The sequence below is a fragment of the Equus quagga genome, chromosome 12 (genome assembly GCF_021613505.1).
Source record: "Equus quagga isolate Etosha38 chromosome 12, UCLA_HA_Equagga_1.0, whole genome shotgun sequence".
Taxonomy (NCBI): Eukaryota; Metazoa; Chordata; class Mammalia; order Perissodactyla; family Equidae; genus Equus; species Equus quagga.
Window position 1 is genome coordinate 29,438,834 of NC_060278.1, and position 13,218 is coordinate 29,452,051.

At 55.5% G+C, this 13,218-nt stretch overlaps 1 protein-coding gene across 1 annotated transcript in view; it reads right to left on the minus strand.

Moving 5' to 3' along the window:
* Window positions 1–13,218, minus strand: part of PFKP (phosphofructokinase, platelet) — a 59,601-nt gene that overhangs the window by 17,783 nt on the left and 28,600 nt on the right. Inside the window, exons 4-13 of the mRNA XM_046678518.1 lie at window positions 12,364–12,553; window positions 10,980–11,145; window positions 9,885–9,929; window positions 9,577–9,685; window positions 6,645–6,740; window positions 5,206–5,298; window positions 4,444–4,569; window positions 2,567–2,631; window positions 1,960–2,029; window positions 1,517–1,663 (exon numbers count right to left, since the gene is read on the minus strand). Coding sequence (XP_046534474.1) covers window positions 1,517–1,663; window positions 1,960–2,029; window positions 2,567–2,631; window positions 4,444–4,569; window positions 5,206–5,298; window positions 6,645–6,740; window positions 9,577–9,685; window positions 9,885–9,929; window positions 10,980–11,145; window positions 12,364–12,553 — 1,107 coding nt within the window. The remainder of the gene's footprint in view (window positions 1–1,516; window positions 1,664–1,959; window positions 2,030–2,566; window positions 2,632–4,443; window positions 4,570–5,205; window positions 5,299–6,644; window positions 6,741–9,576; window positions 9,686–9,884; window positions 9,930–10,979; window positions 11,146–12,363; window positions 12,554–13,218) is intronic.

Genomic DNA, 13,218 nt, shown 5'->3' on the forward strand with positions numbered 1-13,218 from the left:
GCTGGGAGCCTGCCCCAACCCGCAGCTCTCCTCAGGCCCCTGGGCTGTTGTCTCTACTCTCCAGCAAAGCCCCTTTCTTCCACCTCCTCCTCCCTCGCCCTTGGGGACCTCTCTGTCCGTCTCAAACACCATCTGTGTGCTGGAGTCCCCCCAAGGAGCATCTTCACCCAACCTCTTGAAGATCTGTAACACAGTATCCACCTGCTTACAGGGCACCTCCCCTAGCTCAGCAGGCGTCTCCCACTTAACACCCCAAATCTCAGCCCCTCCCCGTCTCCGTCGACTGCACCTCAGACCAGAAACAGACTCGCCTCGCCTCCTTTTTTCACAGCTGTGTCTACTCATTGAGCGAATTCTACTGGCCCTGCCTTCGGAACACGCCCAGACCCGAGAAGATGCCTCGCCCACTGCACAGCCCCCAGATGGACCAGGCCCCCACTTCTCCTGCCTGGGTCACAACAGACTCCCCCGATAGCCACCCGAGATTCCTGATTCTGCTTCTTGTGAAAATGCGTCTGCACAGGCCACGCCCTTGCCCAATGCCTCCCTTCTCAGAAGTGAAGGCAGACCCCACACCATCGCCCACACGTGGCCCGGCCCTCGACTCCTTCCCCTCATCCCTCCTTCCTCTCGGCTGCAGCCGCGCCAGCCCCTCCCACCTCCCAACACCCCAGGGCCTTTGCACCATCTTCTGCTCTGCCTGGAACGAATGTCCTAAGTCCCTGTGGGCCTCACTCAGCTGCTTCGACCTAGTCTAGTTTGAGATGACCTTCCAACAGTGCTTTCTTTAGTGTCTGAGCGCAGACCCCCAACCCCACCTTGGTGCGTCTTTTCACAACAGTCAGCACCTGTTTTTACTTTCCATCCTCCCCCTCCCCTAAGATGCAGACTCCTGGGAGGCCGGGAGCTCTGCCTGCTTTCTTCTCTAATTTAATTCCACGGCGGATGAACTCGGGAAACAGCGGCGGAGTAATCAGGTGAAGAAAAACCACGGACTGGGACACACGTGGCCGAAAGGGACAGATTTGCAGCCTCCCCATCGTGTTTAAGATCCTGCATCGAGTGACCGCGGTCAAGTTAACGAATGTCTCTGTGCCCCAGTTTTCTCATAAGAAAAATGGGGATCATATTTACGTGATCCGATTTATGGCGAGATTTCAGTGTTAACATATATAAATCCTGCAGGAGCAGTAAGTGTACACAGTAAGCCCTCAAGAAGGGTTCATCTTTTCACTAAGGTTTTATCCCCAGCACGTGCCTGCCATGTGCCGCCCTACGCACCCGGCCCACAGCATCCCATCCATGCTCCACAGCAGCCTTTGGAGAAAACACATCCCACCTGAGCTTAACTGCAGGGCCTGGACCACACCTGGGACAGGATCCTAACACAGAAGTCGTCCTCAAAAAGCAGTCACCATGCTCACCACTGAAAGAGCCCCAGGTGTTAAGCCCTGGAAGGTTCGGCCCCCCCGTTCACCCACGACCTCCCCTTCCCCAGCCGCCCCCAGGGACTCACCTGGCCTTTGGCAAAGCCTTCAAAGCCATCATAGACGGCGAACATCTTGTGGCCGTCGGCGATGCCCACCCGCACGGCCGCGCGCACGGCGGCATTCATGCCGGCGGCTGGCGCGCCCACGTTTATGACACCCACGTTACAGTTGCTCTGCAAGACAGGAAGGCATGTGCCGCCCGTCACACAGGGTCCCCACTCTCACATGCTGCACACCCGGGAAGCAGCCTGCCCTGTCAGGCCAGGTGCTGGGAGCTCACGGCCCAGAGTGGGGGGGCCCCATGCTGGGGGAGGGGAAGCAGCGTCGGTCCACGGCAGGAGGGGGGCCAGGAGAGCAGGAGCCAACATCTGAGCTGACCCCAAGCCGGCCAGGGCAGAGAGGCATCCACCCCAGAGAAGGGTGGAGATGGGCAGAAGGAGAGGGGGCCATGGCCGGCCACATCACCCACCTTTGGGATCTGGGTGTCCGGCATCTTGATGGCGAGCCGCTTGTAGGTGTTCAGGTTGTTCTCGAAGCTCCTGGAAGAAAAGGATGCTGTTGGACCAGAGGTTAGAAGAGTTGACAGAGCACGGAATTGGGGGCGCTCATCTGGGGAGAAGGGGCCACAGGGAGCACCGGTGCCAGACACAGGTATTCTGCAGGTGCTTGCTGTCTCTGGGCTCTCGGGGGAAGGAGCCCCAGGATTACCTCATGTCCCGTAAGGTCCTTGGTGGGAACCCACAGCACTGTGTGTTTCCAGTTACGGAGAAGGTATGGGCACAAACGGGCTGAGGATCAAAGGCATTTAGCACTCAAGCTAAACACCTGCCACCTGCCACGTTCTCCCCTAACCCCGTTAAGTTCTGAGCAGCCCCACCCGCCCAAACACAGACAGATGTTTCCCCCTGACCAGTCGTCCAGGCCTTCGACCTGCAGGAAAGCGCCTCCTCGTTACTGTCTCGACTGTTGCCTTCTTGTACCGACACAGAACGAGCACAACCTCGCAGCACGTCCCAAGTGGCCGGCCTGAGGAGCGAAGGCTCCCCCCAAAACAGAGCTGCCTTCAGAAGAGTTACCTTCCTCGGAGCTGCACAGCATCCTTAAACCTCCTCTCATCCATCGCCTTCTGCACGTCCTGGGTCTTTAAAGAAATGAGGAGAGGAAGAAAGACCACGTCAAGGCTGTGTGCAATCATGGATCAGGCGCGGAGAGGCGGAAGCAGCCCGGTCCCTCCATCCTGTTCCCTTCACATTCGACCTCAGAGGCTGGCGGCCTGGGGCAGCGAGGCTGCAGCCAGCCTGACACCGTCCAGGTTGAGGGAGGAGCCCGTATGCGCCCAGCTCAGGCTGGCACGGAAAAGGACGAGGGGGCACTGTGGCCGTGCCATGGTAAACAGCCCCTGAAAACTCAGGGGTTTCGCTCCACGAAAGCAGAGCCAGAGGAACTGCCCCTCTCAGGAAAGCTTCTGGAAAACTCCCAGTTTGACTCTGGTGAGGACAAAGCAAACACAACGGCCCGCCCTGGGAGCTGGAGGGCCAAGTGGAGTCGGGGCAGGCCACGGGGTGGAGGGCAGGGTCCTAGGGTAGGTGCATGGGGACCAACATGCCCGGCCGGCACCAGCCTCTGCCCCTCAAGCTGAGGCTCTTGGGCAAGTTATCCATCCATCTGGACAGTTCCCTCGTCGGTACAGTAAGAAAATACCCCTACTTCTAATGCTGTCTGCAGTGATGGAAACACGGCAGATCCTCAGGACAATGCCTGACACAGCAGGGGCGCACACACAGGCATGTACACACACAAGCACACATGTACACACACCCACAAATTACATATACACATGCACACATATGCACAGGCACACATGTGTACACGCACAATCACACGTAAACACATAAACACAATCTCATATACACATGCACACACATACACATGCAGAAAATCATGTATACATATGCACACATATCCACACAGGCACACATGCATGCACACACATGCACACACAATCACGCACACAAACACATGTGGGAAATCACATATACACATGCACACGGGCACACATGTATACGCATGCATGCACATCCACAAAGGCACACGTGCATGCACAATCATATGCACACATGCATACACATATACACACGATAACATATACACATGCACACGTACACACATACAATCACACAGACACATGCACAGCACACAATCACCTCTTCACATGTACACACATCCATATACATGCACACACATACACAGGCAAACACGTGTGCACACACACACAGGCTTTTGGATAATATGTGTCTGACGTTCCCTTCAACAAGTCCCTGGACTTGATTGATCACCTCTCTGTATATGTTCTAAAATGCAGACAGAGCCACAGGAAAGCCCAAATAAAATGACAGTCGTGAGAAAACTTTGAAAAACAGAAGATAACACTTTGTAATGCGACCGCCCTGCCGCCTCATCTAGCGGACGGTTAACGGGAAAATTACAACCCGTTTTCCTGTGCCCGTCAGCACGCACTCCGGGGCCTGAAGGAGGCGGGTGCAGGCCGCAATGTCACCTCAACTGCCATCCCAGTGCCAGGTCGCAGATCTGAATGTCCTCGGGGACAGGAGGGCAGGAGCGGCTGAAATTCGAGGGGTTCAAGCATGTCCCTCCTCACCCCATGGAGCCCCCCACGGATTCTCGCAGAAGCATTTCCTGCGCGTCCACACGGACTTGTCTGCGCAAACCCACGTGGATCCTCCGAGCACAGTCCTTTCCCACAGAGGGGACACATTTCTAGGGGTGGCTGCTCCTACGTGTCCCAGAACCAAGAACGGACCTGGTCCGGGTGTTACAAGGCCTGCCGCCTCCCCCATGGGGCAGCTGCTTCTGTCCCAGGAAGGGTTGACAACTCGCCGTCCATCTAATCAGCAACAGACAGAGGGACAGCGGCGTGGACGCGGGCACTCACCATCTGCACGCACTTCACCAGGGGCAGGCGCACGGCCTGGTTCCCGCTCAGCGACACCACGCAGGCCGGGGTCTCTGGGGTGGCCTGGAGAAGGGCGACCACGGCCTCCACGCCCATGCGGCTGGCCTGGAAACGACATTCACCGTGTCCAACACAGCCCACCGCCAGGCAAAGAGGCGCCCCCATCCCGGTGCCTACAGGAACTGCTTCCACAGCAGAGGCCCCATCCTGCCTTGTTCAGACGGCCCCACTGTGGCCTAAACTCGTCCATCTTCAACAGCCCTTCACCCTCGGGAACCGAGTCCCATTAGGTGCTTATGGTCCTGCCTGCTACTGTCAGCCCACCCAACAAAGAGATTTCGACTCCACCAAGAACTGGCCGGGTATGGAAGGGGAGCGGGGCCAGGGGCTTGGGGAGCAGCCAAGGTCCACAGCTGAGGATCTGGGCTCTGGTCTCTGCTGTGGTCTGTTTCTAGAAACCTGCACGTAGACGCCAGCTTTCACCTTCCGGGATTGATTCTCCCAGAGTCCCCACATTTGGGGGTCTCCCCTCGTCTAGGTGACTGGGGGCCCAGAAACCACCCTAGGCCAGCAAGTCTGCAAGGGACAACATGGCAGTGGCATCCCGGGGATGAGCTGCCTGCGCTGTGGGCACTTTTCCTGGATGCTCTGTGTATGTCGGTCTGGGCTGGATGCTGGCTGCCTGCTCTCCCAGAATGCTCCTCTCTCGGGAAGATGCCTGGCAGCTCCCATCCGGCTTACCAAAATCCTGTCGAAGGCGGACGGCGTCCCTCCTCTCTGCACGTGACCCAGTATGGTCACCCGCGTGTCATATCCCAGCTGCGTGACCACGAGCTGTGGGGAAACACGCCCATCAGGGAGCACAGATCACAACTCGGGCCCGTCGGCTCTGACAGGCACAGAAGCTGGGCGCCGGGGAGAGTCACCTCCACTCTCTCCTCAGATCCACGTGCAAATGAGTTCGAGTGTCTAACCTTCGCCTCCTGAGGGAATGCTTATCAGCTGGTGGAACTTTATTTTTTAAAATAACGCTTTCTTCATCAAATAAAGTCTGTCTCTCCTACATCACACGTGAACATAAGGGACACGACGTTTTTAAAAACACTGTTTCTAGAGCTTGCATTTAAAGCATTATCCATCCTTTATAAAGATGCAGACATTCTGCTGAATCTCCTTGCGTTTGTGAAGCTGTGATGTGAAATGCACAGCACAGGAAGTGAGGCGTCCCTGCCACCCAGGACCCCCCACAGCCGGGTGGCTGGGACAGGCCACCTCCCTTGGCTGGACCTCACATATCCTCTATAGACATAACGGGGTTGAGTTATAGGAACGCCATGCTCCCTTCTTATGCTGATACTCCCTGATTCGATCTCAACTTCAATTAAGTGGGAAACAAAATCTTTGCTCTGATCTTATTGATTATGTCTCGTAAATACTGGCAGACACACCTCACAGACACCTCTTGATGTTTTAGTGTTCAGGTGCACAGCTGGTAGGGGAAGCAGTAAAGGTCGTAACAGGGTTATAGCCAAGTGGACAAGGTCTTCTCCCTGAATGGCTTCAACCAAGCCCTCTGTCTGCTCCCTGGCCCTTCATCCAGAACTTTCCCAGTTACCTCTGGAACTCGGAAGCCTGGCCCATCTGTCACCGGCCTGTGTGACAAGCCAGCACCCGTCTGGGCGAGCTCTGTGGCAATAAGACTGCGGTGTTGGCCCCTCTGCAGGGCCGGGAGCACCAGTGACTCAAGGCCAAGTAGGCGGCTTTCTTGGGGGGCAAGAACATGCTCAGCTGATGCTCCCGGCAGAAGGGACAGGGGCACCTTTCCTGCCGGAGAACCTGGCCTCCGCCACCCAGGAGTGGACCCCCTGGCTCTCAAGGCAGCTGGCGCCCAGAGCCAGAACTTTCTGACCCCACCTGGCCGCATGTCCCCAGGCCTTTGAGAATACTCCAGAGGGTCAACTCAGGAGGCACCGGCTCTGCCGACCGACATCAGGAGCTGTGCAAGCCTCGTGTCATTAAAGTCATGAGTCATTACGAAAATAGTTCTAAATATTTAAAGGAAGAACAAAAAATGTTTTCAAAATAAGAACGCAGTGTTCCAACCCTCAGCCCTGCCCGCGTGTTCTGATCTCCGTGTCCAGACAGGCGACGGAGGAGGCGGAGGGAGGGCCCACACTCACCTCCTTGATTTGTTCCGAGGTGATGGGTTTATTTTGGGTATCAATGGCTCCTTCGGCCACAATGATGATATTCAGTCTCTTCTTCCGGGCACGGTTCTAAGGAAACGAAAATCCTCAAATGCCTGAAATGTCCTTAACAACAAGAACACGGGGCAGTTTGCCCCAATCCAACTGGCCTCTTTCCAGGCAGAAATCGTCATCCGACTGGAAGGTCAAGGTGCTCTGAGAGAGGAGGTGGCGGAGGCTGCAGGGCAGGCAGGGGCCTGTGGGCTGGAGGACGTCACCAGACAGCAGTCAGCACCCAGGCTGCGGCTGACCATGAGCCCCAGGTGGCCCTGAGCCCGGAGGCTGCCTCCCCCAGCCAGTTCCTACCACAAACCAGGCTTCCAATCTCCTTCAGAAGCCAGAGCTTCCTGCCCTCCCCATGAGCCCCACCCCAACCCGGGAATTCTCCCCGACTCCACCGGGGTCAGATGATACTGCCCCAGGCCTGGGCGGGAGGCAGGTGGGGCAGAGAGGAGAAATGTGGAAAGAGCAGAGCCCAGGCTGGCTCCGCTGACACCTGGAGCTGCTGCCGTCCTCATGGGCTCATAGCAGCCATCCAACGAGGCCCTAAATCATTCTCAGGCAGCTTGTTCTCTTGAAAAGCCCAAGTTAAGAGCCCTCCTGTAGCGAGCTGTTGGGGGCAGCAAATGTGGATGAGGCCCAGGGATGTCACCTGAGGGGTCTCACCAGGCTCCCCACCAGGCATCACACATACATACATTGTTGTTGTTTTTGATGGACAGTAAACGTGCTACACTTTGAAGAACGTACTAATGAGAAATATTTTCTGCAAGGTGTAAAGATATGACTACAAAGCTGATTATTTTAGCGTCGTTTGAAATAGCAACGTGGCAGTGATGACAGGTCCATAAATATGGGCTTGGCCAAATAGTCGCGCTTCATCCATAAAATGTTCCGAAGTGGTTAAAAAATGATGGCGGCGTCTATGCACTCACGCGGGAAGGTGAGCTGCCTTGTCTGTACAGCTCACTGAATGCCCCCTGGCTCCCCACCTGGACGGAGTCACTCAGTCATCAAATCCTCACAGAATCCCCCAGGAGCAGCGGCGTGACCCACGTCACAGCTGAGGGACTCGGGACGCGGGAAGGTGGGGCCGTTGGCCCAGAGTCACCCTGTGGGGGCAGAGCCAACGTCCCACCCTGGGACTTCCGATGCCTCAGAACCTTTGCCCATCTTACATGGAAGTGCCCAGGACGTGGGGGATGCTCTGTAGCTCGTCTCTCAGGCCAATCTATGGGCAAACATTTGGCAAACTTCTTGCAGTGCTATGTTAATAACCAATAAAAATTACAGATACAATGATATCACGTGTTTCCACACAAGTACGTTGAAACCATCGCTTCAGACTCTGCCGACACGGCAGGCAGGGGGAGCCCAACACGCGCTTATTCTCGTCCCAGCTGACAGCGTGATTTACAAAGTCGGAAACCCAAGGAGGTTTGCAGATAAGACCATCCAGTTTCAGGAATAATCGACTGACCTGAAATCAGTGTCTAAACCCCAATGCCTGCCTTGACCCCACAGCCTCGCTGCTGACCCTCTGACCAGACGTGCGCTTCCTCATACTGGGGAGTACGTCTCCTCATCCCTCAGGGCTGCCCTCAGAGCCTGCTACGTCGGCGTCATCCTGGACCACGTCAGGGACTGCCAGGGAGGAGGAAGGACAGCTGGCAGGGACGGGCACGGGCCCTCCGGGTCTGTGACCTCTTAGGTTATGTCCCATGCAAGGCTAATTAAACAGATGTCCTCAGCGCAACCAGGAAGGACCAATCTAAAAGGAGTGCCACCCCATCTCATGCTGCCAGCCGCGAGTCACCCCACATGGACTGGCTGGTGGAGAATGCCGCCCACGTGCCAGGTGGGAACCAAGAGGCTGGAACTTATTTATTATGTGGACAGTAATGGTCATACGTGGACATCCCCCTGGATCATGGCTCCATGGCGGCAATGAACGCCAGATTGAAAGGGGGCAGGATGCCTGCCCAGGAAGGGACAGCTTTAATCAACAAGGTGTGAGGTCAGCAAAACTTGTTTGGTACGTTGCTTGAATGCCTTTCTTCAAATCCGTTACCTCGAAGGGGACGGCAAAGTCTCATTGCATGTGTGTCCTTGCTGCGTGCAATGCTTATGCGTTTGCTGCATACAACTGTAAAATTAGCCTATGCCACATGCTTACATCATGCACCTGCAAAATGGTGATAAAACAGGTATAGAAATAAGGGAAGAGGATTCACCTACACGCTGGGGTCTCTGTCCTGAAAGAGCGTGTTTTCAACGAGACCTCGCGTGCCCTAGAGGGAAATCCGCCTTACACCAATGACCCGCAGCGTGAGACACAAACACGCCAGGAACTACAGACAGAAGGAAAAGCCGGGTTCGCAGCAATCAGCCAGCAGGGATCTCTGACAGCAAGCCCAGCAGGGGGCACATGGCTGGACGCTCTGTCACCACACGTGCCACGTGTGTCACAGAGGATGGAGAAGGGGTCAACCGTGGGGCTGCTTGTGCTGTGCCACGTGGAGACAGAACAGGAAACAGATTTCGTCCCCAACTCTGCTTTCTTTTAACAGCCCTGGTTGCACGGTGCCTCCCTATGTGAACTGTAGCTGCCGCTTTCCATGGAAAAGGAAACAGGGCCAGGTGTTTCTCTACGGCGTGACCCTTTGCCCCAGTGGGGAGATGACGCACAAGTGAATGGCTGACAGACACACATCCCATGCAACAAGCTGGAACTCACTTTCGGATGAGAACGTTTTCACCCCTTTCACACTCTGTCCACATGGAAAATCCCAGAGGCCATCACAAGCCATGGTCAGCGCAGCGCGACCAGGACCACCGGCCGTCGAGGGAGCACACCGCCACTCACCTCCGAGAGTTTGACACACATGTTTTCCTGCCAGCCCTCTTCCGGCGGAGACTCGGGCAGGAACACCCAGTCGGCCCCGCAGGCCAAGGCGCTCACCAGGGCTAGGTACCTAATCGGAAACAGCAACCGTCTCATGAGGCCACCGCCGCTGGGCACCCGGAGCTCATGCTGCTCTGGTGGACAGAGGCTGGGGCTGCACGGGGACCGCCGGCTCCTCTCCTCCCCTGAGCACGGGCACGCGGAGCACAGGACATCAGGGAGACCGTGCCCAGGGTGCTTCCAGCCCCATCCTGTCCGCACGTACATACCCGCAGTGTCTCCCCATCACCTCAAGAACGAACGTCCTCTGGTGGCTGGAAAAGAGAAAAAGAAACATCCGCTTACACACTGGGGACAACAAGGATCGCAAAGAAGAGAGCACGTCCCCAGCCGCGTCAGGCAGCCGTCTGCTCACAATCCGGCTGATACCCGAGCTCCCAAGCATGATCTGCAAAAGCAGGTACCACTGTGGGAGCGCTTCAAACTCCTGTGAGCAAAGGGGCTTCGGCTGCGAGGGCACCTTCCAGTGACGCAATTTCCACGTTCGTTCGCTTGTGCTTGACATGCATGTACTTCTGGGACACTGTTCTACGCTCTTTCCAGGATGACAGCCCTTCAGGGCAGGGTCAGTCACTTGTCATGTCAAGAACTGCAGACTGGACGTATGCCACAGCAAACACAGGGTGTGATGCTAGAAAGTCAGCTCGGTCAGGCGCCCGGCACGGCCTCTCCCTGGAACCGGGATACCCAACTACTACGAGCAGCCCTGGAGCGTCTGCAGAGACGACGAGGTTTCCGTGCCCACGGTTTCCCAGGCACTGGCTGGAGACGGTCTCAAGCTCCTCATTCATGAGACAGACACGTGTTCATTTACTCTTTCACACGGTTCTCAGGACAAGTGCTTCAGAAACTCTAGGGCCATGAAAAGAACTGTTAGCGGCGATCCTGTCGCGAGTCGGCATCGCCGTGGATAACGCGTCATTGCTCCATCTACACGTTGGTCCATCTGCAGGTCAGAAATGTCACAGCGAGGCGATGCTCCCCACACCTCCAACGAGAGCGTGCGAGCTCACGCGGCCTCACCTTCCGCCACTCCTGCAGCAGACCTTGGGGCAGCATTTGAGAAAACGACTATTTTGTCTTCTTACGTCATCTAAATTCTCTCCAGTGAACACATTTTTCCTTTGTAACAGGGGAAGAACTTTTTAAGATCGAAAATAAAAGTAAACCAGGAAACTGTTTTCTTGATCTGGTTTCAATACCCAGGTGACAAGACTCACCCAGGAAAACCCACCTGTGGAACCTTCTGGAGCCAGCACTAACGTCTACACTGCCCGCCCACCAATTCCTCCAAGTTCCCCTACCTCTGGGCGGTGGTCATGATGGCGTCGATGACCTCAATGATCCTGTGCAAAGCTGAGTCGGTGCCGATGGTCATGTCCGTCCCGCAGAAGTCGTTGTCGATGGAGCCCACCATCCCCACGACGTTGAGGTACGAGTACTTCTCCACCTCCTCTTTGTTGATCTGGCCTGCGTGGGAAACACACCACACACTCGCCACGGCCGGGGGCAGCCGCCCCTTCCACGGGCGCACCACCAGGTGTGGACCAGGATGGCCACGGGCAGAGAGAGCCACGACTCTGGATGCATTTCCTACATATCATTTTGCTTCCTCACACAACCTAATTCTGAATTACAAGAATAAGAGAAAAGGAAGGAGCCGCACGTTGTAATCAGTGGATAGAACCTGACTTCTGTCTGGTAACAGCCTGGGAGAACGGCACGCCTCTAAACAAGGAAACGTCACCATCACAGAATTAAGTTCTCAAGAATATGGTAGAACCATCATGCTGACTTCTCACAGGCCCATGGGGGCCAGCTGGCAGACAGCTATCTACCTACACGGCGCTGGCCCATCGGTTTGACTGGAACAGTCAAGGGTGGGCAGCTCGGGCCACGACTCCAGCAGCTCTTCTGCTCTGTTGCCCACCAGGCCCACGTCAGACCAGAGTACGGAGGACAGACAGTGGCGCCAGGCCTCGCTGCTGCACCTGACAGCCGCTCTGCATCCCCAAATATACAGCCTACAGACCGTGGGGCAACTCTTAGCTCAAGTTTATGCCTTTCACGAAGTTGCTGTCGGTTCAAACAACTCGCTATCACCGGTCATATTTTATGTTAACTCAGGATCTCGTGACAGCACCTTGACAAGATAAAAACCACGGAATATACAGGGTTCTTGGAAATCCTTTCCTACGACAGCTTCAAAGGTGCTCAAGGAAGACCAGACGGCTGCCATCTAAACCTCACAACTCGCAGTTTAGAGACCCGAGCGGAGCTGCAGAAGTCAGCGTGCAGGTTAACGGGCAGACGCTGGCGAATGCGGGCCAGGGCCCCTCCCAGCTCCGTGGCCTCACCTCAGGCCCCCGGCCCCCATCTGTGAAATGGGGATAAATATAAAACCCATCTCAGACGGTTGTCATGAGTGTTGCACCAGCTATGTACAAAGCCAAGCGGTGCCTGGCACGCAGTATGCCGAAATAAATATTATTCTTACTACCATGATTGTTATTATTTGAGGCACAAATTTAAGTCCTAAGGTGGCGTACTGTAAGGTCGGCAATAGCACATATGCCTCTGCGACAGTCAAACAGGCAGAACGTGCAAGTTCCAAGCTCTCTGGAGGGAGGGCACAATGAACGGGGAACAGAAAACCCCCCGAGAGGCTGTGCAGAGGCAGGAACGTACCATTCTGGGCCAGCTCTTCCAGCAGCCCGCTCCACTCCTTCCGGAAGATGTTGGCCCCAGTGAGACTGCCATCCCCTCCGATCACACACAGGTTGGTGATACCCAGCTGGACCAAGTTCCGAGCAGCCTGCAGGCGGCCCTCCCGTGAGCGGAAGGCCTTGCAACGGGCGCTGCCGATAATGGTCCCACCCTGGAGGAGAAAAAAATCATGGTCACCTGTCTCCCTGACTGGACAGCAAGCTGAGTAGGTGGGCACAGGTGAATGCTGCTGGATACACAGGGCTTCCAAGACTCAGGTTTCTCTCGTTTTAATCTTTTGAGTCGGTCAACTGTGAAAGTTTGTCATTTTCCCATTTTTAGCTCCATCCTGGAATTTGATGGATAAAGAGACCGCATCATGCCTGGGGGGAGCCAAGCAGGCTGTGGAAACAGAGAGCGAAGGCAGCCATCCTGAGGCGGTGGCATATGTCCCGGAGGGCTGGTCCCACACCTGCCGGCAGCCGCGGCCGAGAAGCCTTGTGGCTGCGGCCCCAGATAGCAAGGCTTCCCTTCCAGTCAGCTCAGCACGAGTGCAGGCAAAAAAGAAACCAGTGATTCAAGGGGATTTATTATTTTAATTTTGCACTCCATCTCCCCCGCCCCACCCCATTTAAAGGCTAAATCTTAAGAAAACTTAAGTTGGATCACCCAAACATGTGGGAGAGAGAAGTCAAGATTTTTCACACTTGGTTTTTCAAAAACAAAGGAATCTCCTTTTTATCTTTTTTGAGGAAGATTAGCCCTGAGCTAACTATGGCCCGTCCTCCTCTTTTTGCTGAGGAAGACTGGCCCTGAGCTAACATCGTGCCCATCTTC